Source organism: Miniopterus schreibersii (genome assembly GCF_964146895.1).
Source record: "Miniopterus schreibersii genome assembly, chromosome: 1".
Taxonomy (NCBI): domain Eukaryota; kingdom Metazoa; phylum Chordata; class Mammalia; order Chiroptera; family Miniopteridae; genus Miniopterus; species Miniopterus schreibersii.
In genome coordinates, this window is record NC_138101.1 from 172,780,101 (window position 1) to 172,804,357 (window position 24,257).

The 24,257-nt window shown below is 45.1% G+C and overlaps 1 protein-coding gene across 1 annotated transcript in view; it reads left to right on the forward strand.

Annotated features, from left to right (window-relative positions):
• The window catches only part of PRKCH (protein kinase C eta), a 199,801-nt gene that overhangs the window by 137,333 nt on the left and 38,211 nt on the right, over nt 1-24,257 (forward strand). Inside the window, exon 10 of the mRNA XM_081161696.1 lies at nt 3,937-4,091. Coding sequence (XP_081017822.1) covers nt 3,937-4,091 — 155 coding nt within the window. The remainder of the gene's footprint in view (nt 1-3,936; nt 4,092-24,257) is intronic.

The window sequence follows — 24,257 nt, forward strand, 5'->3', positions numbered from 1 at the left end:
GCTGAGTGATGGTGTATTCATAGGACCAAGTCCTGCAGTTCTCAGTTGTGGTGACCCGGAGATGGGGTGAAAGGAAGCAGCCTAACAAGCCTTTTACTTTTTCTACCAACACTTGATTATGAAAGAAGCAGGGATGCCCCGCACTCGGTAGCTTCAGTCCTCGGGACATCTCCCTTTGCAGTCACGACATCTTGCCCCACACCTGACACTTCGCCTGTTCATTCACTGTGATCCCTGCCCCACACTCCAGCCTGACTTGTCCTTCAAGCTGGAGAATGAGCTCCTCTTAGCAGCCTTCCCCAAGTCCCATCCCCCACTGCTTAGATGCCCCTGCTCTGTGTCCCCTCGACACCCTCTGTGCCCCTCCACTGCACTTAACACACTGGGGGGAGGGGGGTGCTGCATCTACATTTCTGTGAGGTTCCTGAGAGCAAGCATGGGATCTCATTCATTTTACAACACTTGGTTCCCACCAGGGCCCAGCATAGTGTGTGCTTAGAAAATATCCCTTCTTGTTGAGAACCTTAAAGGAAGCTTTAAAGATCTCTGAAAGCCTCAGTGAGCCTGTAGACAGAACTCAGACCCCATACTCCCAGTGGAGCCCTGGGAACAAACCGGAGCCAGTTCAGTCTCACTTTGAATGTCATTCCAACAAATCTGATGGCCGGGTAACTTCGGGACCGCTAAGGGAGGTGGTGGTTAATAGTGGCCCAGTAGTGGCTAGCAAGGAGTGAAGGCCGCTCCTCCTGTAGCTGCTTCCCTTCCCTCCCTGCCTAGTCCTGCTCTCTAACGCAGGCTCACACCACCTTTTCAGTGTCCCAGTGTTCATCTTCCAGATGCAAATTAGAAAAATATGGAGGAAATCCATGTGACTTCGGTTTGTTTCTAATTATAAAAGTAATTCACACTTATTATAGAAACCTTCAGAGGTACTGAAAAGAATAAAGAAGAAATAAATGTCATTCCAGATCCAATAACCGAAAGCTGACTTCTGTCATTATCTAGGGGTTTTTTTTGTCCTTTCTGTGCATACCTTAGCTATAACTAAGATTATTCACATTTATGATATTTTTTTAACTGAAACATCTTCATCATCACAGTCACCAGCAGCAACAGCAGCCACTCCTGTTTATCGAACGCTTTCTACAAGCCTCTCCCCAGGACATGCTTAATGACATTGCATTTCTGATAGTGGCCCCTTGCTCACCTCACTCATCGCTATTGCCCAACGATGAGTGGGTTGTCTTTGCAAAAAGCTGGAGATTTTTGTAATTTATCTCCTCTGCAAAAGAAATGTCGGAGAAATTGCTGCTGAATTTAACGGCCTCTGCAGCAGACTTTTTAAGTAAGAGAAGTATGTGTAAACAGAGGGTTTCCACACAGCAAAAACGTTTGGCTAGGTGATAAACATGTTTTTATGTTTCTACCTTGTGACACTATTTTAGGTCTTTGATGGGATGGACCATTGCTTTTTGTTAAATATATCTCGGCTGGCTTGTTTCCACTTTCTGCTTGCTTGGAGTTCATGTGGCCCGTGGGCTGTGATGCTGTGAGTTGTACCCACTGTTCTGGGTGGCACCAGACAGGAGGTTAGAAATGACACTGAGCCAAAAGAAATCCATATTTCCACAGTTCTGAAGCATATGAGCTTGCTGTGCATCACAGGTACACAAGCCTATCTACCCCCCCCACCCAACGCCCATTATCTGAGATCTGCCTCCAGGGCTGGGGGTGGAGTCTGAGACAGGAGTAGGAGCCTGATTAAAAGGCACTATTTCCTCTCCCCAGCTCTGGAGTTTAGCCCAGGGTCTGGCTTTTCAAACTTGAGATAGGAGAATTGACTTAGGGGGAACTAAAAATGAATTAAATTTCCCTTGGAACACCCTCACCTTTTTTATGCCTGCTGCCTTAGCAACTCTAGGCAAGTATACTGACTTCCACAATAGCCACTTACCTACTGACCCCGGTCCAGTAGTCAGGTATTGGAATTCACATGACTGCCAGTCACAGCCAGAACGAAAGCCAACAGGCTGGTTAACAAAAACGCCATGGGGTGGTTCAGGGTGACTTTAGCACCCGGGTCATCTTCACCCCGCTCCCCTCAGCCTTGGCCACCCCTCCAAATGAACACAACATCAGCATAGCAACTGCCAGTGAAGGTGCAGCGAGACGTGTCTCAGTCGCAATACTTACCCTCCACCCCTCCGCTAACCTGCTCATCCCACCTGAGCCCTTCCCATGTAGCGAATTCCGATCTCCATTGCTCTCCCACGCTCCTCCCACTCAACTCCGCCTCATCCCCATGTAAACCGAGGCCCTTCGTTAGACAGCTTGCTGTATTTAGTTTCCTGTTGGCTTATATTGGCCAACCTTAAAAGTTGTTGTTGTTTGGGTTTTGTTTTTGTGGGTGTGGATCCTGTTATTCCCTCTCACTTTTAAATTCTTGCTTGTCCTGAACAGAGAGAGACTTTTCATAGATACAGGGGATTTTTTTTCCCCCTAATAATTAACGTCTTAAAATCAGGACTGGGAGGTGATAAGTTGTAGTGTCTTCTGATCCAGATGGGCCTGATTAAACCAGTGACGAATAGGTGAGCAAGCGAGAACACACACAGTCTTTGCTTACAGCTCAGCTGTAACACTTGGAGCAAAGCTGGTGACATTTAAAACCACAAATAAAGATGGGTTCTTTGTGTACACATCCTCTGTGAATTGGTAAAATACCAATTTCCTTACAAAATGACATCCCACCCTCCCTCCTACCTCAGAGAAGGCTCATCACCAGCCCTGATGGCACTCGTCCTGCGGGTCTTAGTTATATGCCACTTGCTCAGAGAGACCTCCCCTGACCCTGGGCAGATGACTGGATCTCATGGCTTCCTCCACTTTTCCTCCACAGGATTTACCAGAATTTGTAAATATGCTTGTTTACATGACTTTTGGGTTTGTTTTTTTCTTTTTAAGTAATGTGTATCTCCCTCACCATACTCTGTATGGGTAGAGGCTGTGTCTATTTTTCGCCTGTTTACTCTGTTGGGTTCCCAGCACCTAATTTAACACCCAGCTGACCTGGGACTCGCGAATGTTAGTGGGAGGAAATCCATGGATTTTGAGGTTGCTGAAACAAAGCATTTAACACTGTCAGTCTCAGAGACATCACTTTCTAATTGAGACTGAAGCATTTCTTCGTCGAGCACTCCTAATTCCCCAGCACCTGATTCACAACACTGCACAGCACTTAGTACACAGTATCAGTCACTGTTTAAAGAGCCCTTTTCACCTGCTGGGTTGAGAGCTCCTTCCAGGAGAGACAGCATCTCCTTGTCTTGACCTTCCCACTCCCAGCTCAGGAATCTTCTTATGGACTGAATGATATTTCAGATGTTGGGGCTACTTTGAGGCTGTCATTAGATGGCTGTTGGCTGATTTGGCCAAAGCGTGTTCGTTTTTCTGTGGTTGTTCCCTGCCCAGGCGTGATGGCTATAGCATTATTAGATGTCCCTTACTTCCTGTGATTAACCCTGCATGTTCCAGGAGAAAGGCATGTAGCTCTCTTCCAGCTTATAAAACCCTACGATTTGGGTAGGGCTAGCATCAGTGTCCTCACTTTACTAATGCTGAAGGTCTAAAAAAATAAAGCTCAAGGTTACATGGCATTTGAGGTGCGGAGTTAGAACTAGACCCAAAGACTTCCGATGCCTTCTCTGCTTTTTACTTAATGTAGAAATTCAAGGCTGTGTGGAATTCCTTAAAGGAGATCCAGGTAGTACTCCCTACCTCCTCCCAGAGATCTAACGCCAGCAGAGCCACCCTGCTTTGCCCGGACCCCCTGCCAGGATGCTTCCTTGAGTTCCTCCACCTGACAGCCTCTTCTCCCCAGGCAGCTGCCCAAGGTAACCCGATGCTGACTGGGTGCTCTCTTGTGCTTGTACCCAGGACCGGCTGTTCTTTGTGATGGAGTTTGTAAACGGAGGCGACTTGATGTTCCACATTCAGAAGTCTCGCCGCTTTGATGAAGCACGAGCTCGTTTCTATGCGGCAGAAATCATTTCGGCGCTCATGTTCCTACACGAGAAGGGCATCATCTACAGGTGAGTTCTGGTTGCTTGCAACTCCTCCCGTAATTCATAACCTGTTCCCTCTCCTGGCTTAATCCGGCCTTCCATTTCTCATGATGTTGAAATCTTTGGGGAATTCAACTCACAAAGGTTTGAGCAACCATTAGAATATATAATGTAGTGATCAACATTCCTGCAAAGTAAAACTTGCGTCCACGTGGTATTCGGAAAATAGGCTTGAGAGGCTGAGAAGAGACTGTCCATGTGTTTGCTCAGCTGGGGTTTGCTAAGGGCCTGTTATAGCCAAATCCTGCAAGGTGCGGAACACATTGTTGCGCGCTCTCTTTTTTTTTTCTGTTTTAATGTTAGAAACGATTCATTGCATTTTTAAAATCCATGCCTAAACAGATGAGTGAGGATTACTATTGCCCTGAGTTGCTATAACTAGAATCATAGTCAGATAAGGTGGCGGCTCACCAGTCAAGACTCTAGGAGGTGAACTATCGCTGGGCAACGTCCTGCTTGATGATATTTCTTATTTGGAGCCTCCTCCCAAATATTGGCTCCATTTCACGACGTACAACCCTGTGGTCATAATACATGGAAAGGGCTTGAAATCTGGTTGATGTTGGTAGAGCTCAAGGAGAATCAAATGAAACTTTAGTCAGACAGAAGGTTAGGTAAGGTGGGAAATGTAATCGTGGGTGTCGGGCAATTGTTACTCTTCAATTTTCCTGTTTTCCCTGCTGCCACCTTCATCCTACTCTTTAAATCAAATTATAACTTTGTTGCCATGTGTACTCTTATTTCCTCTTGAGATGCAGTTTTTGCTGTCTTTTGAGAAAAGTTCTCTCTCTCATAGTAGGAGCGTGAATTTCGACATCAAGAATTTTCTGATTGAACTTTGCTATTCGTTAGCCTTGCTATGTGCTATTCCTTTTGCGAGCTCATGACAGAACTGACATCATTATCAAAGTGTAAGAGACTTTAACTACAGGGAATCGTCTCAAATACCCCAAGAGTCAGAATAGAAAGGAGGAGGGAGACTGGTAAGGTTGCAGCAGGATGGCGGGCGATGCAGGAGAGACGTGGGAAGCGAAGGAGGAGCACAGGCCCTGCACAGAAATGCGCTCTAGTCCATCTCGGGCCGGGTGCGGAAGCCTCGGCTGGGTGTCCCCACGCCCGCTGTGAAGTGGCGGAGGGTGCAGAGTTGGAGCCGGGCTGCGCGACCTCAGGGACTCACCCTCGAAGGTCCCCGGGAATCTCTGCTCGTTCTTGGGTCGGGAGCTACCCCAGGCTACGTTAGACAGGCCCGGCGGGGAGCTTTCCTAACCAGGCACCATGTTCTCCTGGAGGCTCTCCCACGGACTTGCCCTGTCTCAGCGTCCTGCCCAGCGCAGGGTTGGCAGTAGTCGCTGACACAACCTCTGATGGCGGAGGGAGTTCAGGGTCCTCCCTGGTGCTGGTGTCGGACTCTGGGCCTGAGCTCATTTTTGTGCTCCAGTCTGTGGCTTCTCCATCCATCTCTGCTCTGTCTACCCCAGAGAGAGCCTTCCCCATATTTAATTTTTAGGAACAGTAACTTCCCTACTAGAGGGGAATTCTGTTGTAAACCAAAGTAAGAATAACAATGGCAACAGGAGCTAAACTGAGCAATTGATACAGGCTCAGCACCATCCCTGCCTTTCCCCCTGGGTCTTCCTAACTTATTATATAACAGTACTATTATTCGTGTTGTTTAGATGAATGACTATGCCTAAAAAAGGCTTCATAACCAGACCACTAACTGGTAGTGAAGCCAGAATTCGAACTATGTTTTTAAGCCCTGGGCTACACTGTCCCCTCAGGAGAGAATTACGTACTTCCAGTACCACTAACACATGGCTTCTTATGTCCCTTCTGGTGATCAGGCAGCTTTCATTCATGAAAATGAGGCAGAGCGGGTATCTTAGCCCATTCGGGCTGCTATAAGAAAATACCACAGACTGGGTGGCTTATAAACAATTTACTTCGCACAGTTCTGGAGGCTGAAAGTCTGAGATCAAGGTGCCAGCCTTGATTCGGTATCTGGTGACAGCAGTTCTTTTTGCTGTGTCCTCACATGGCAGAAGGGGCTAGGGATCTCTCTGGAGCCTCTTCTATAAGGGCACTAATTCTATTTATGAGATCCCCACCCTCATGACCTAAGCACCCCTCAAAGGCCAACCTCCTAATACCACCATCTTTGGGGGTGAATTTCAATATATGAATTTGGGGGGTGGACACAAACATTTAGATCACAGCAGTGGGGAAAAGCTGTAAGGCCTAAATTCGTTTCCTTGAATACTCGGGGGCTTCACTTAAACGCCGTGTCGCCTCGCTGTGAGGCCGCAGGCTTGCTTTCCTGTGTGGGATATGCCCACCTCTGCATCTACACATTTCGTGTCTCGCAGTGTAGGGGATGGGCACTAACTTGACATGGTTTCTGGTGAAGCGGTGTCAGCCCACATCCTGAGAAGCTTTATTTCAGTTCTTGGTACCTGTGGTTCAGTTCTGAGAATGTATTTTAATTTACTCTTTGTCTTGAACCCCATGCGCAGGTTCTAACTGCCCTGGTTGACTTTGAAGGTAGCACATTTCATTAAGATAGATGCAAATGCTGTTTTCGTCCTGTGGATTTATGTCACAGGACAGTTGAATTCCATTCAGGGTACTGGCCTGAGAGTGGAGTCTTAACGATAAGCCTTTGAAAGCCAAGTCCTTGGAGTTTCCACACAGTAAAGGGCACATTGGTGTCACAGAGGGTGCGAATTTGATCCAGAAAGCACAGTGAGAAACGTGGGGGCACCAGACAGCCTCGTTTACCATACATGTCCCAGGATTAAATGATCAGAGCATTAATGATATCTCTGGATGGTGTCTCTGACCTATCCAAATAGAGTTGATGTTTGTTTAATAGGAAGGTTTGGGGGGAGGGGTTGACAGTGTTTATTTTCCAGTAAATTAAAAGATGGTACCATCTGCAAGCTATTGTCCAGCAGGACTTTCGAAGGTAACATGTTAGGCTCCCTTTAACATGACTTTCTTCTCTCTCTTAGCCGACCGTGCCTATAAGAGAGGAGACAGGCCAGTTACATTTCTGTGCTTTTCCCCTTGGTTCTGACCCCAGTTCTCAAATGTGTTTGTTCACTTGCATTTCATGAAGGAACAGAAGCCTAGTTCCCAGGAGATACGTCAAGAGAAAGGTCTGCCCCATGAGCTTAAGTTGGAAGGTCTGGAGCCTGCCGTGGGCAGAGATCAAGGAGAAGGCTGGAAGTCAGCAGTTAATGAGTCACCTTGCTAAGGGAAAAAAAGACTATTCATCCCTTGGTCCTGGGCTTGTTGGCTGATTGGGAGCCCAGATAGTGCTCATGAATAATCTTACATGGGCATTGACTTTTTTCCAGAGTCCAACCCTGCAGAAAAGTTAGGGAGATAAAGGGGCATGCATCCCATGTACCTGCCCTCCAGCGATGGGCTCATGTTTCATGAGCTGTATTCACGGGGAACTGAGCCATCACTGACATTTCAACCCGAACCCCTGACGCCAGCCAGCACACATTGGACTTGCTATTGTGGACAAAGGGTAGATGTATCTCAGATTTGTCAAGTGGGGAAGACGCTCTAGATGAGCGCAGTTGGTTTCATTCTTCCTCATCGCATTACACTTGAATGCACAGAGCATTTCAACACATAATTTTCAACTCATGAGTCTGACCACTTTGTGCCTTAGGCAGTTCTTGGCATGCTCGCTTCTCGGGTACATGATAATCAATATTTAATCCTAAAGCTTGTAGAGATGTTTATAACTTTATTTGAGCCAGACTGACAATTATGGGGAAGCACAATTTCAATGGGTTGAGGAACTGCTCCAGGGAATGGCAGTTTTACAGTTTATTTTATAGATTAAGATAAGAGGAGGAGAGTAAGGAGGGTTGGATGAAATCCACTGGCGGTAGATTAGGAAGGCAGGAGAAAGCAAAGCCGGGACATCTCTGGGATCAGATAAACAATAAAATGGAGGGACGTGTACTTTCACATTGGCGAGTATAGCATAGTTAACAATGAGCATTCACAGCACATAGAGATGGTGTTCCAGGAACAAGACAACCATGAGGGGCTCTGTGGTCTGGTGCTCTGGTGTGGTGGGTGTACCCTGAGGGGTCTGGAAAAGGAGACTGACCTCCCAAAGGTATGTTATCTTGGATGCAAAAAGATAATAGACTGACTTAAGGTAGAGATTGACCTTTGTCAAGAAAGCTACAGGCCTAGAGTGTGACTACCTGCCATGATCTTCATCGGCTTTTCATTAGGAATTTTTATGTTCAGACCATTCTCTGTGGTTACTTTCGGTCTCTGAGTTTGTAGGGCCCTCCATGTGGCTTCTCTTGAGCTTGTCAGCTTTAGCCTGTTACCCCTTTTCCATCCACAAGCTCCAGGTGCTGACTGTGGGAATTTGCTCTCAATTTCTCGACGTGGAACTGGCCCACAGACGCTGACTACTAGACCGGACATATTATCTTGTACCGTATACTTATGTAGCACAGTGCTTTTAAAGAAAACCACCTTTGAAATCTCTTCTAATCGAGAAAACAATCTCCACCTAATCTGACATTTTTTAAATTCAGAATTTGAGAAGATTAGCAGTATCCCTCCAAGATAGGTTATGTTAAGCTAGGCTCTGAACACAACTGTTGGATCTGTGTGAACATACCAGTCTCTGATATAATCTGACTCTTGTTTATCATGGATATCATAAGGGACCATCAGGTGCTTGCTGAGTCCAGATACCTGTGTGTTCTGAAATTAGCTGAGCATAGCTTTGCTGGGAGAGCCCACTGTGAGGCAGCCTCTGTGAGCATTGCTTTCGTGCCTAAGAATTCACAAGTCATCTGTATCCAAATCAGTTTGCGTGTTGGGTCAGTGATGAATATCACATGCTTGCGTCGTTGCTCTCTGATATCTTTCTCTCCCCCTCTCGAGAACTGTGGCAACATCTTTCTGATTCCCATCTGCTGGCATCTCTCTTACTCCTATTTCTTACCGGCAGACTTTCAGAGTCTCCAAATGTCCTTTGCGTGAGCCTGGAATTTTGGACTCCAACTGTTACCTTGCCTCTATTGGAATTTAATTCCATTTGTTCTATTCATTCTAGTGAGAAAAGTCTTTTTTTTAGATGAAGGTGAACGTCAAATTTAAGAGTTTGGTTTTCCCTTTGCCGTCTGAGAACATCAGGCCTTCTGCTCCCAGAAGTGGGTCTGCTCTTGACCTGCTTGCTGCAAAGACAGCTACAAATTGTCGTTTGTTATTCTCATATGACAGAGATGATGTGCTAGCCGTGGGGTTCTCAGCACCTCACTCATTTTCACATCGGATTTTGACTGTGAGCCCTTACCCAGATTGTTACTGGAACGCTGAACTTTTTAGTCATATTCCTGTCTCCCTTCTTTTTTTTTTTTTTTAGAAGAGGGAGGGAGGGAGGGAAGGAAGGAGGGAAGGAAGGAGGGAAGGAAGGAGGGAGGGAGGGACAGACATGGATGTGAGAGAGAAACGCCGATCGGCTGCCTGCCGCACGTGCCCTGACTGGGGATCGAACCCACCACCCTCTGGTGCATGGGACGACCTTCTAACCGACGGAGCCACACCAGCCAGGGCCTGTCTCCCTTCTTCTTAGCCTGTCATTCTTGCTCTGCCACATGATGGCCTCATCCCGTGTCTGTTCCTCCACTGTCACCAGAAAGTGACTTCAGTCCTTGACTCCTAAGATGCTTTTTCAAGGATGTGAGGCACAGCTCAGAGGCTTTCCAGCTGAGTAGCGCAGCTGCCTTCCCCCCCCCCCCCCCATGAGACTCATTGGCCACCTTTCTCCTCCCTCACTCAACCTTTGGAGATTTTTTTACAAACATTTATTGAGCATCAACTCTCAGCCAAGGAGAGGGACATGATGAGCAAACACAAAACTGCTCCCTTGTGGAGAGCACGGTCTAGTGAGGGACAAAGTCATCAGTCCAACAATCACACTAACAGGACATTCCCGCTGGAAAGAGGAGGAATGCACTGCAGTGCGTGAGAGCCTCTGACAGGGAGAGCTCATCTGGCCGTGGCTCTGGCGCTGAGCAACTAGTGAAGAGGGAAGGAAAGCGCATTCAGGGTGAGCAAGAGCACACACAGATGCCCAGTGTCAGGAGGAAGCATGGCAAGGCCAAGGCCTTTGAGGAAGGCTAGTGTAATTGGAGACTAGGAAGCATATCTTCCCACAGTGATCATTTCTTTATCCCCGAGATTTCACTGTTATTTGATGGTTTCAAGATTTTATTAGGCAAACCTTGTAAATAATTTATTTAAAAGTTAGGTCAGGCTGGTCATGTTGCCAATCCCTAGGGGAGCCAGCCATTCACAGTGAGTTTCTTGTGTCCAGTTCTATGTGTTTATTTTCAACAATGGAATTATAAAATATTAGAGTCAGCCGCACCCTCCAAGTGCCACGTTCTCCTTTACAGATGAGGGAATTCAAGTCAGAAACATTTAGACAGTAAATTGCTTCTCAGAATGTATGTCCTCTTAGGATGGCTCACTTATAATTTGTTTTCCACCTCCAGGAGAAAAAAAAAGTCACTGTTAGAAAATTTTGTTTTAATCTTCAGCTTCCTGCAGACATGGAGAGCTAATCAGGACACCTGGAGGCATTTGATACTGTTCACTCCCTTTCAGTGAAGAAAATGCAGTTGCACTCAGAACATTCACGGAGCTTCCCCTTGTGTTGGGAGGGACAGATACAAAACAAGTAGACGTGGTGTCTACCCTTTGAGGCTCTTTCTGTGGGGTGGGAGAGGTGGCCCATGAGTAAGTAATGGCAAATGGGTTCTAAGATTGGAGCATGCCCAGGGTGTCACGGGAGCACAGCGGATGGCCACGTAGCCTAAGATGGATCCTAGCAAGTAGAACAGACAGTGGCTGGGTGGGTCCAGGGGGTGAAGAAAAACCTGGGATCATTCCTAGGAGTTAAGCTAGAAGGTTCAATGGATAATCAATAAGGTACCATTCGCTAAAAGAGAGTATGAGCCCAGGAAGAAATCTAGGTAGAAGAAAAAGGCAATGAGATTTGGAGGCGTAATGTATGTCAGGTACCGAGACACACAGTGATGCTCAGTGGACAGGCGGCTATGAGACTGGAGCCCAGTGAAGAGAATGGGCTGGAACTAAATATTTGGAAGTAACCAGGGCATAGCTGTTAGTTCATATCACAGGGCTGGGTGAGATTAACCAACAAGAGTGTATTAAATGGAATAGTGAGCGAAGGACAGAGCCCTAGAGAACCAGCCCCCGTTAGAAATCTGCCTACGTTTGGCTCCAGGGTTCAAAACAAAACAAAACAAAACAAAAACTTGATATACTGCATCATTTAGAGTTGTGTCCCAAAGTGCAATTCCACTTAAAATAGAATGCTATAAAAGAATAGAAAAAGATCACTCATTTTAAAGTAAGTTTAAGAGTCGACATACAGGGGTGGACAAAAGTAAGTTTACAGCTGTGAGTACATGGAACAGAGTTTATTGTTGTATTATTATTTATTAATTATTGTATTTGTTATTTGTATTACAACTGTAAACCCACCCCTGTGTGTCCTTTCAACTAAAAGAATGCTATGGTTTTCAGCAGACCTATGTGCTAGACCCAGCTCTGCTTCCTGCTGGTCCTGGGACGTGGGCTGGCTGCTATGCTCTGAGCCCGTTTGCCATCTGTCCTTTGGGGGCATTGTTGCCACGGCTTCCTTGTCAGGTCTTAGTGAAGCTCAAATCAGAAGGAGGTGAGAATGTGAAAGCCCTTTGAATCACGCCAGGTCAGTATGAGATACTATTCTTTGCATCCTAGCAGCTGATTTGGGTTTTCTTTACAGAGTAGGCTTGAGCTGAAATTATTCTCAAGATACTTCCTCAGGAATAGGGAATTTTCACAGAAATTGGATTTCTAGCTGGTAAAACCAACCCTTGAAGACCAACTGTTTACAGTAAACTAAGTCTGATGATGCTTTTCTTTCAAATCAAACCACTTTCTTGGCATGTTAGCAATATCTTGAAATTATATGTAATTAATATGCTTACCATGTACTTATCATAAATCCTTAAGATAGTTTTCTTAGGAAGACCTGCTGCATACGGGACAGACTGTAAGACTTGAAGACCACACTTGCATTTTGTTTAAATTTCAGCTGTGTCTCTAATGTTTGGGGGAAGGAGTTGAACTCACTTTGAGTTCACCATTTCTGGTAAATTTTTGGTTTTCATTTAAGGGAGATTCAGGCACATTTTCAGACCATTGTTGGGGTGACTATCCTGGTAGCTTAGTCCCAGTAATGCAGTTTCTCAAAGGACCCAGATTAGTAGCAGAAAGATATCCCAGCCGTGGAACACTGGGACTGTTTCCCTGTACTTTGTTTGTTATGCGGGCAACCTTATCGGTGTTTGACCTTTTGCATCAACAAAGGCTGTGCTTATTTGCAACTAATTGATAAATGTGGTCAAGGATTTCACAGCTAATGAAATCAGACCATCCATTTTGCTCTTCTCCACACCAAACTGACCAAGCAACCTATCGCTTCATTATAGTTAAACACAATCTTAGATTTGTTTGCTAAGCAATGAAAATACAGTCAGTTGATCCTGGTATCAGACAAACACTGCCATTTGTAAAAGTAATTTAATTGTGAAATGTCTACTCGGTGCAAACAAAGCTTGTGTCAGGCTGTGAGGCAATAAAAGGATAGAGAACGGCCCTGCCCTCCAGCTGGGGTGCGTGTTCATCCCTCTAACAAATGCGTGTTGAGCACCTACTGTGTGCCAGGCACTGTTCTACACAGGAAATAAGACAAAACTCTTAGCCTCTGGGAGCTTAAGCTTTATGCAGGTCGTCAGACAGACCAAAGGTAAGTGTATTGGATGTTGGGGTGACGGCTTCTGTGGAGAAAGAGCTGTGTGCGGGGAGAAAGCTCGGGGGAATGGCTGTGATAGTTCATACAGGACTGAGAAAGGCGGCTCCCATGCGGGAAACCTGAGCAGGTGAGCAGAGACCTCAGGGCCCGAGGAAGCGGCTCTAGTGCGGATCTGGGGGAGAGAACCGATGCCAGAGGAGCAACGGGGACAAGCCTTCAGGAGGGAGGGTGCTCCATAGGGTCAGGGCCTGGGGGAGAGCGGGAGGAGCAGGTGCCCGGCAGAGCAGAGGAGCTGATCCCGGCTCCCCCGCCTCCATCCTGCCACGTGGAGTAACAGCCACTCGGCCCGACCACGGAGTCCTCAGGATAAAGGCCTCTGGAAGGAGTTTTTATCTGTTTACTTTTAACTTCTTATGAAGTCTCTCCAAGGTCAGTGGTGTTGTCCTTACTTTACAGATAAGAAAGCTTGAGGCTGGCAAGTAAATGACTTGTTCAAGGTCACGGAAGTCTGCAGCCCTACCTCGGTTCCCTCAATCTACAGGACATTGCACATACTTTTCCCTTGGCCCAGGAACCTTTCCTCCTCTTTGTCAAGCTAATTCCCGTTAATCTGTGCTGTCTCAGTTTAGCTGTCACCTCCCTGGGGAACTTTCCTTACTCCCCTGACCCCCAACCTCAATCTAGATGATGTGCCCATCTTCGCTCTCCACAGCACTGTCACTGGCCTGTGCCACAGGCTATCCCCAGCATTATACTGGTCCAAACCCATGGTTTGCTCAGAATTCAAGTAGTGCTTTTTTTTTTTTTTTTAATCAGTGGGAGCATTTTGAGAATTTTTTCTGATCTACTAAAAAAAAAAAAGAAATGTTTGAGCATCCATAATAGCATTTTTCAAATGATAGTTCTAATTCTTCAAGAATTTTTAAATTTTAGATGTTTATTTTGATGATAATATTAATCATTCTTTCATCAACTGTTAAGACATAATTTCTTCCTTGTGACTGTAATTCTCAAATGAGAGGTGTTTCATAGGAAGTGACTCATTGTGAATATTTCTTCAAATGTTCTTTAAAAGGAGCCACACGGTACTTGGGTTTGAAAAACAGTGGTCTCTGCCGTGGTTCTTCTGCCACATTGCCACCCTGGATAACGTAGGTTCATAGCATTGGCAGCAGATTTAAAGTTGTGTACTTTTTTGCCTAAAGTGATGCTAATCCCTCTCCGAGTTGCATTAGATCTGTCCGCTGTAATCAGAGGACTTCACAACAGTGACCTATTCCAATTTCTATGCCTTTCTGCTAAGAAAAGGTAGTAACTTCCTCAAGACCCTTTTATAAACTGGGCATTGCTTTGTAAGTTCCTTAAACCCACATGTATGTTTTGCACATATGACTGTGATTTCACTTTTCTACAGTTATGTGTAAGTTATTGAATAATATTAACACCCGAAGTTATTCAGGGGCTATATCTTCAAACTGGGCTGTACAGAAATAATCTTGTCATAAAAATGTGTATATATAATTTCTTTGGGTATATTTTCATTAGTAAGAGCAATTTTCCCTTGTTCATTTTTAAAATAAAATTATTCTCTAATTATAAAAGTAACCCTATAGTAAGTGTTGCAATGTAAAATATAAAAAGTAAAAATGAAATAACTTACAGTCCTGCCACTGAAAGATAATAATTTTTCTTCAGCTATATTTCCTTAAAGTTTTTAAATGTATTCTTTAAAAGAAGCAAAGTTGAAGTCATACTGTATATTTTTTTAGCCTAATTTTTTTTCTTTACCATTTCTCCTACCTTGAAAGTCACTTACACTCTGTTTCAGCCTAATATTAACTGATACAGAGTGGTCTATCTGTATGGACGTACTTAATTTATAGTACATTTAAGTTGATTTTCTATTATTAATGATGATGTGTTCATATCCTTGTACACAACCATTTGGATCAGTCTTTGATTCTTTCCCTACAACAGATTGCTGGAGGTATTACTGCTGAGTCAAAGGCATGAATGTATTACAACATTTTCTCCAGGGCTCGAGGGACTTGGAGTCCAGGCTTGGCCTGCCACTTCCCAGCTGTGGAATTTTGAGTCAGTTCCTTAACTCCTTCAAGCCTCAGTTTCTTCATTGATAAAATGAAGATCCTTGAAATGCACACCCGAGGGTAGTTATTAGAATTAAATAGGGGTGCATGTGAACCTTTGTTGGGACCTGGTCTTGTGGTACATGCTTAGTAATGTTTACTTTTTGAACATTCTTTGGAAAAATAGATCAGAGCACATGTTCTGATGATGGGTATTGGTGTTATCTTTCCAGATCACTTTCCCCTATAGATCTTGTGTATAATTTGATACATTTTGACAAGTATAGACAATATGGAACCAACACTCCAAATAATATATTGAACATTTCCATCATCCCACAAAGTTTCCTGGTGCTCCTTTCAGTTAATCCCTGACCCCATGCCCCTCCCCCCATAGGCAACCAGTGCTGATTCTATCTGGATATGATAGGGTGTGAATATCACATTAGGATCCTGAAAGTAAAATCATTTCTCAGTAATGTCCTTGTGAGCATAAGAGGATGGGGTCCTTTAAGGTGACTGCAAGTGTGCAAATGGTGGCTGTGGTCAGGAGAAACCACCCAAAAAGAAGGCCCCGTTGTCTTAGTTCAGTTCACCTTTTTGTAGGAAAAATAGTTCCAGGAGGGTAAATGCCATCATGTCAACGTCTAAGTGTCTGAGGTAACGTAGGTGATTTTTATTTTATTTTTAATGTTTTTAAATATTTTCTTGAAAAATATTGCCTTTCTAATAATTAAAAATGTTATTTTCAAAAGAGATCTCATATGTGATATTGAATATGCCCCAATATACCATGTTGAATTTTTCTACATGATAACTTCAAAAATAGGTAACCTGCAAGCCTTGACCTTCAGGCTTCTCTAGAAGTCCTAAAGTCATCGTCTTGGTTCACTCAGGCTGCCCAGCAAATACCATAGGCTGATTGACTTAAACAACAGAAATTTTTTTCTCACAATTCTGGAGGCTGGGAATCCAAGATCAAGGTGCCAGCCAATTGGTTTCTAGTGGGGGCTCTCTTCCTGGCTTGCAGACAGCTGCCTTCTCCCTGTGTCCTCACATGGCTGGCTAGAGAGAGACAAGCAAGCTCTCTAGTGTCTCTTCTTATAAAGAGCACTGATCCCATCATGGAAGGCCCAAACTCATGACCTCATTTAACCCCAGTTGCTGTATCCCAAAGGCTGTATCTCCAAATATGATCACATGGGGGGGTAATCAGGGTTTCAACGTAGGAATTTGAGGGAATTTCAACATAGGATTGAATGCAAACGTTCAATCCTTTATAGTCATTCATTTATACATGTATTCAGTTTTTTAATGTGGTCTGTTACATTAAGCAAGCTGCTTCGTAACTACTTAGCTTGATAGTGCAAAATCTACCTGGAAATTATTTCATCTCTAAGGAGACCAGTACCTGCTGGAGCTGAACACACAGTGGACTGATTTGAGAGAATAGCTCAGGATTTGATGAAGGCTTGTCATCCTCTTAGCTCACTGAGCCATGCATGTTCATCTAGGAGCCATGTTTCAGGGGTGCTGAGACCAGATCCTTCTCCTGGATCCCAGTATGTAAGCATGGGAGGAGAAGTAGCTAAGTGGAGGGTGGTTTTATAGTTTGCCTTTTGATATGTAGTCTGCAGTATGTGTCTGAAGGTGAAATTTTTTCCACTGTCTTGCAAATGCCAGATTTTACTTATCAGTGAACTTCCAAAGATATATAACTTGGTATAAACACCCTGTTACCATTTGGCAGAAATGCTCAGACTTTGATGAATTTCTAGGATTGGTTGCAAAGAGTGAAACCTGACAGGCAACTGCCCCACAGGCTGGACAATTACCTCATTGAGGGATTTGGTTCCAGAGAACTGTGCATGGTGCACACATGGGAAGGCGGCAGTCTGACTGCATGGCCTTTCATTTCTCCTTCCTTCCTTGGCACTGCTCCTCCAGCCTCCAGAATCCCCATCCAAACCTGCTCTCTGCCCTACAAAATCACTGTTCCATACCATTCTTGATCATTGGATCAAAACTTACCTGTCCCATGTCCCACTAAAGTCTCAGGGTTGGAAGGGAGTTCAAAGTTATATACCCGTCTCATTCAAAGCATGAATACCTAACCACCTGCTCAATGGTCATTTTACCTTATACTTAAACACGCCCAAGCAGAAAGGAACTTGTTACCTCCACTGTGAGGCATCTATGATTATTAGAATTTCTCCTTTGTATTGAGTCAAACTGTCTCCCAGAATCTTCCATTCACTAGTTCTGGACCACCCTTAAGGGGTAAACACAAATCTGGAAAACACAAATCTACAAGAATGCCCTTCCGATACTTGAAGGCAATCTGGCAATCTAGTGTACCTGTCAAAGAAGGAAATACTATAGCGTGGTATTGTTCATTCTGGCTGTTCACTGCAATCACTGATTTCTGAGCAATCATAATCCATCTGTGTAACTTTTCATTTTAGATTCTTGGATTGATAACCAGTTGACTTGTTACATTCTTCTTCTCTTTTAAAATTAGAAGTTTCTTAACTGGTAACAAAACTAATATGAATTGTGCTGTTAGTAGCTCAGGTTACCTCTCCCAGATAAGACTTGGGCTTTAACTGAATTTTGTTGGTGCTGAATATAGGGTAGCAGGCGTGATGACAATTGTTGGCGTGATCTCAAAATAGGGTGTTCCGAGTTTCCTTTGGTGTAGATCTCAGAGGAATTAAACCCCTACCTATGTTTGTGAATCTAGCGCCAGCCTCTGTGTACACATGAAAATGGAGAAGGTGGTGAACCCAGAGCTAGGGAACTCTGTCCGTGGTCCCCCTAGAAGGTGAATACTTTTACTCGGGTCAGCCAGTGCTGTGCTCCAGGTGACTTGCCGAAGATGAGGCACAGGATGAGCACGGTGGGGTGAGGGAAATGAGGACTCGCACCCTCGCGTTAGAGGGGCCTGTGAGGAACCCTGGTCAAATGACCCGTCTCAGAGCTGTAAATGCCGAGCTAACCTTGGACCGCAGACTCCGGGTGGACTGCACAGCAGGGTGAAAATGAGGCGGCGTTGACTTACAGTCAAGAGAGGCTTTGGAATCAAATTTGGATTTAAAACTTACCCCACAGTGCACTTGCTCTGTGATACTGGCTGAACTCTTTAATTTCTCTAAGTCTCGGTTTCCCGTTCTTCAACATGGGGACAGCAGTGCTACCTATCCCACGGGATTACTGTGAGAATTGAATTCATGTGGCTTATTTATTCCCGCATCTGGTATCAGGTAAAGCTCCAGACACATGATCGGGTATAGAGAAGAAAAGTGGTCCAGGGAAGAAACTGGAACAGTGACTTCATTTAGAAGGTGCACAGAATCACTAGGGAAAGGGCTGAGTAAATTGTGGATACTCCTACGGAATACTACGCAACTTTGAGAAGAAAAATGAGTTCGAGCTCCACTTATTGACCTGGGTGGTTTGTCTCTGACAGATAAATAAGTGGGGGGGAGAGAAGTTAAAGAGTGGAATATGTGCATGCTCATTTTAGTGCCCCCCCATTTTTTGTAAAAAAGAAAATGTAGACATGTGCAAGGAGAAAGTTGTGAACAAACAAACAAAATGTTATTGTGGTAACAATGTATTACTTTAGTGATTTCTGAGAACAAATTTTAAAACAGTAAGTGAAAGGAGCGGGGGATGGGCAGAGGGGAGACCTCGGCTGGTGGGAGGGGGAGCTGGGAGGGGCAGAGACTTCAGACTGAAAAGCAAGGACTCACACTTTTCCTCTCTGTCGGGACTATACTAGGGCTTGTCATCCTGAGCTCTGCTTTTTGTAACCATTTTCTTTTTATATTCCTCAACTTCTAGCACAAGGGATAGCAATATTCCTTATTTCTGCTCTTCATTTCTGTTTTATTTCTAGCACCTGAGCCAGTGCTTATCTGAGGGGAATACACTGGGAGAGAGAAGTGATCTGCAGATGGATGTAAACATGGTGTTGTTTATTGACTAAAGAGCAATGTCAGTGTAATTTCATTAGATGAGTTAATCCATACATATGGTAAAAAGAGAAATGCTTAGCTGTTATAAAAAGGTTATAGTGAAAGGTAGCACCAACTTCCCAATTCCTGTTTCCCAAGGCAACCAGTTACTGGTTTCTTATCTGTCCTTTAAGAAATGGTTTATGCATACACAAGCTCTGTGTTTGAATTTGTTTCCCACTGAAAAACAAGGGTATCGGTTACCCTTGAAGAACAGAGGGTTTCCTAAGCCTTTAGAAAGACCAGCTGTAAGCTCCTGTAGAAAGGTAGCCGCTGAGCCTTCCTTTCTTTCCTGAGAATGGTCTGTGGGCGAGGCTGCAAACCAGCCAAGAATCCGGCCCTTGTTGGAGAAACTGCAGATTTGTTCAGATCGTGTAACAGGCTTATGAAAGTTAGTTGCAGTTACATAGCTACAAGGAGAAATTTATTTCCAGCTCTCATATAGAGCAGTTGCATCAGTCGTTATTTATAGCTAGATTACAGAGCAGCAGCAGCACACACGTCTACCCTGGCTGCATGGGGCCAGTGTTGGTGCAGAAGTGCCTGGGTCCTGCCCCAGGAGCTTCTCAAAGCCCCTTCTCTGCAAGGCACTGGAGCCAACCCCAGCAAGGAGGGGAAATCATAGGTGAGCTCCTGTCCTCCGAGAACACAAGGAACATGTGTGGGAGTACAAATCTTGCAAATTATGCCAGAGAAGGTATTCAATCTTAGTTAAATCCGCAATGAGAAGCTGCCCCTCCCAAGTTCATCTAGTGAGGGTTTTTAACACTGCTTTGACAAAGAAATGGAACCATGAGCAATAGAGGAAGGCAGGTGACAGTGAGTCACAAAATCTGCCCTGTAGAAGAACAGGTCATGTCATCATGAGCCCTTCCTGAGGTACTTGAGGCTCTTGTGTTAATTCTTGAAGGAAGGGAGGGAGGGAGGAAGGAAGGCAGACCTGGGTTTTTTTGGTTTTGTTTGTTTTAACACCTAACAGAATTGAGAAAAAGACATGTGGCAGTGAAATGAATTTACAACTTAATTTACAGCCAGGAAGGGAAATTTTGACAAAGCAAACCTGTAATCTGAACGCTGTCAGGCTGGCGACTTTACTGGCACACAGGCAGGGGATGCAGTTTGGCCTAAAGAACACTGGCGTTTTGTTTCCCGGTCTGAGAGCAGACAGGTTCAAACCTGTCAGAGGCGGTGACTGCGTTTCCTTATGACTGACTTATATGTGTGGTGGTGATTTTTTTTTTTTCCCGTAAGAATCTGGTTGAGTAACTCAGAAAGTTAAAAACTAAAAAAGAAATGAATGAGAAAAGTTAGCCAAAGCCCGCCACAGATGCCAGGAGGGTACACAGGCCCGCAGAATCTGTGAGGGCTTTGTTCGGGCCTCCCCATGCCGATCCTCAGCCCTGCTCCACACCGCTTGAGTGCCGTATCTGTGCGGCTGCCACTTAAGAAATAGGACTCTGTTCTCGGAGCTTATTCCTTGGGGTTTCAGAATGTAAAATATGAAGTGTGTGTAATCACAGTTCCCAGCACTTCTTGGCATGTCGGCTCTGGCAGCAAGAAAGGGAAAACTGAAGCTTTTATGGCCAGGCAGGCTGAGTTTCATCTCTGTGCTGTGGACACAGGACCCAAGGAAGTGACTGTGTAAAAAAGTGCTTTCCCTCTGAAGTCTGTCTGAGGGGCTGCTGTGCTCTGTTCGACTGGCTGCAGTCTCGGGAAGGTTTCATATTCTGTTTGCACCAAAAGAAAGAGGCAGAGTCGAGGCTCAGCTTGTGGGGCACTTGGGCAACGACTGACTTGATCTGTAACCCAGGAAGCGTGGCCTGAGTCACACTTGTGTTTAAAGAGTTAATTCCAGAACTGACAGCTTACCACAGAAGCTAGATACTGTACTTTCTAAGAATTAATTCTCAAGATAAAAATTCACCAAAGAGTTCAAGGCCAGAAGGAGTCAATAAAGAACACAGACTTTCAACAAAAGAGGAAATTCAAGAGATTGCTTGAAGTGAGAGTAGGCTCAGAGGAGCAGTGTCTTAGTGTGCCCGGGGAGGTCAGCTGCTCCTGCGCGTCCCCTGACTACCATCCCCGCTCACTCCCAGAGCCCCACTTTGAACGGTACATTGCACAGTCACCCTACAAAGAGGTACCTGCATTCTACAACTTTTTTTTTCCCCTGTGAGATGGCAGAACCAAAGGAAAAGTGATATTTCTACAAATTGAGAGGGGGCCTCTCCTGTAGGAGGAGAAGTCTCCAAGCATTTTCCTGTCGTGGACTATTCTCCCCTAGTCCATGAATTAGAAATTTAATTGCTAACCATGTTTTAATGTTTTTCTTCAGCATTAGTCACTATCTTAGTTTCAAAGACACGTTGGGGAAACGGCCGTTCCCTTGAGTCCCATGCTTTATTTCCTTTGCATGATACTTTAATACACTTATAGTAGATAACTTTGTCTGTGTTTATAACTTTATGGGTTCACATTCATCTATTTAACCATGTGTCCACTTAGTCATTCACTTATTCATGCAACAGATATTCACTGGCACCTACTTTGTGCCTGAGGATCTCATAGTGATGACGAAAGGCCTACAGGAGGCATGTTCCCTAGTGTAACCGTGTAAAGAAGTAAAAGTAATTACCAGTTGTGAAAATTATATAGAAGGACATAAGTGAGTTGTGTGTGTGTGTGTGGTTTTTATTTTTATTCCATAGTTCTAAAGAAAAGGAAGATGAGGGAAGGAGGGAGGGAGCTACTTTTTTCATTGTTGAATGTCTAAATATTTTACCTAGAGTCTCAAACTTAAATACCCTCAGAATGGGGACCATGGAGACACACCCATCACACAGTTCTAACCAAACAGAACTCATATGTCTCTACAGCTGAAGTTCAATTTAAAAAAGAAAAACCAGGAGCCCAAGGCCAGACCCGCAGGAAGGGTCCACACTCCGTTTGGCCCTGACCACTAATTCACATCCCCCAAGTCCTCCCAGGGTCTTTTAGCTCCAAATCGATGCCCGTCAGGCCTGGTTCAGTCTGCCATTTCAGTAGGTCCCCTCGTGGGTCTCTCCGAGGCGAGGACAGTGTTAGCATTCTATAACCACGATGAGCTTTTCCACCTCACTGTGGAAATAGTGAGCCATCCCTCTGCAGTTGGGATGACAGAGAGACCGTGCTCAAGGAAACCCACTGGAAAGTCTGAGTGCTAAGAGAAATGTTGGGAGTATCATCTTGCAGCATGGAATTTCACCCTGCTGTGCGCTCCTGTGAGTCAGCAGGAGGAATTCACCACACTGTGGCGTTAGGCCTCAGATTAGGTCTGTGGCAGAGTCCCAGCCCCAGCTGGTGGGGGGCAGGGTAAGTGGTGGGATGGGCCATGCCAGCCAGGGAGGCAGGCTCCATCCAGCATGCAGCACTGACCCTGCCAAGCCAAGTTCCAGCTCCCTGGGTTCTTGGGTGGGCTCTCTCTGGAAAATTCCTCTTCCTTTGTTCTTTAGCCAATGCCCGTTCCTGCCACTTTCCCAGAAAGTTTTTCATCCATGCCAAGAGTGAGTCTTCTAGAGAACCAGATGCCATCCTTACCCGAGACTTCCCTGAAGGATGGGCAGGGCCATCAGTCACCTGGTCTTTGGCTAAGAAAGGAAAGAAAAAAACCCTAGAAAGGGGGACCTGACGGCCTCATCTTCCCTTTGGCCACCTGGTGACTCTTTCTGAACAGACGTTTAATGGAATAGGTTGGTCCTAGTAGAATAGGAGAGTTCCTGCAGGCAGTGGCCTCCCACCACATGGCTTATAAGACACTGATGTCTTCAGATGGAACCACGTAGACTCTCTTTCCTTTGAAGGTGAGTCTAGATCAGGGGTAGGGAATGTCCGGCCCATGGGCCGTATACAGCCCATGAAATCATTTGGTCTGGCCCTGCCAAGGCAACCGCAGGTGGGACTCAAAATTCAATAAGTCTAGGAGCTTTTTTCATAGCTAATTTTTAAGTTGATAATTTTGTATTGCCAGTGAATGATGTTATAAATATCCAAATGGCCCTTGAAAAAATAAAGGTTCCCCACCCCTGCTCTAAATGAATAAACCCTAAATTTTCCTGTTCCTGTTAGTCCCCAGCCTTTACCACAGCAATTGGCAAAGGAAATGCATACTAATAACTAACTACCTTATTTCTTTGATTCCAAGAAACCACATATCTCTAAATGTTGAGGAGATCTGATTCGATGAAAATGAGAGCACTGGCAGGTGGTGTGAGGTTTTTTTGGTCACAGTTTTAAGGAACTTGCCTTAGAAAAGAAGCACTGGAGGGAGGGAGCAGGCCCAGGCCTGAGAATCAAGGCAGTACAGGGGTCAGAGTTTTGCTCTTCTCTAGGTAGAATAGAGATGTTTGTCCTCTCTAGGCATGACAATAGAGGGTAGTTGGGTTACTGATATTAAGGCCACCCAAGTGACAGTGAGAGGGAAGCAGAAGCCTAGATGGTCGGGAAAATGTTTGAGCAGCTGGATTTGAGAGCTCTGCCCTTTCTCATGTGCAGTCGGCTTCTGCAGGAGGAGAGTCTGTAAAGAGCAGTGGTTTGTGCAGACAACCACAGTTTCCACTGGGTCAGAAGAGCAGAGTCAGTCTCCCCTCTCAGTTTCCATCTTGGAAGATTGGTGCTTCTGGCCATTTCTTTCCCAGAAACGGGGGAATCCGGTCTCAGATAAGTATGGGTTTGGATATCCCAGTATTACATGGAGCTAAAGATGAAAAATGCAGGTCGGGTAGTTGAGCTATGTTGCAAGTGAGGCCCAGTATTGCAAATGGTCTTTCATTGCTGGATTTCTCATCTCTGTAAATGTATCGTGAAGAGGAGAGCTGAGGACATGGTTCCACTCAGTTAGAACTCACAGTCAAGTTTGTCGTTATTTTCTGAAGACAGTGCTACTAATGAGATGTGTAAGCATCTCATTTCATCACTTCATTCCCACCCAGGTTCTTGCCTTCCCAAGGTGAACATTACCCTGAGTAACGTTCAGATTCCTGTAATGCATTATTCCCATGGGAGGTGGGGCTGGGCTAGTCCCAGATCTGGAGAACTGGGTGAAGGCAGACGGGGACTCTGGAGAGAGGCTCCAGATCCTGCCAAGCCTCCTCCATGGTGCCCAGCCCCC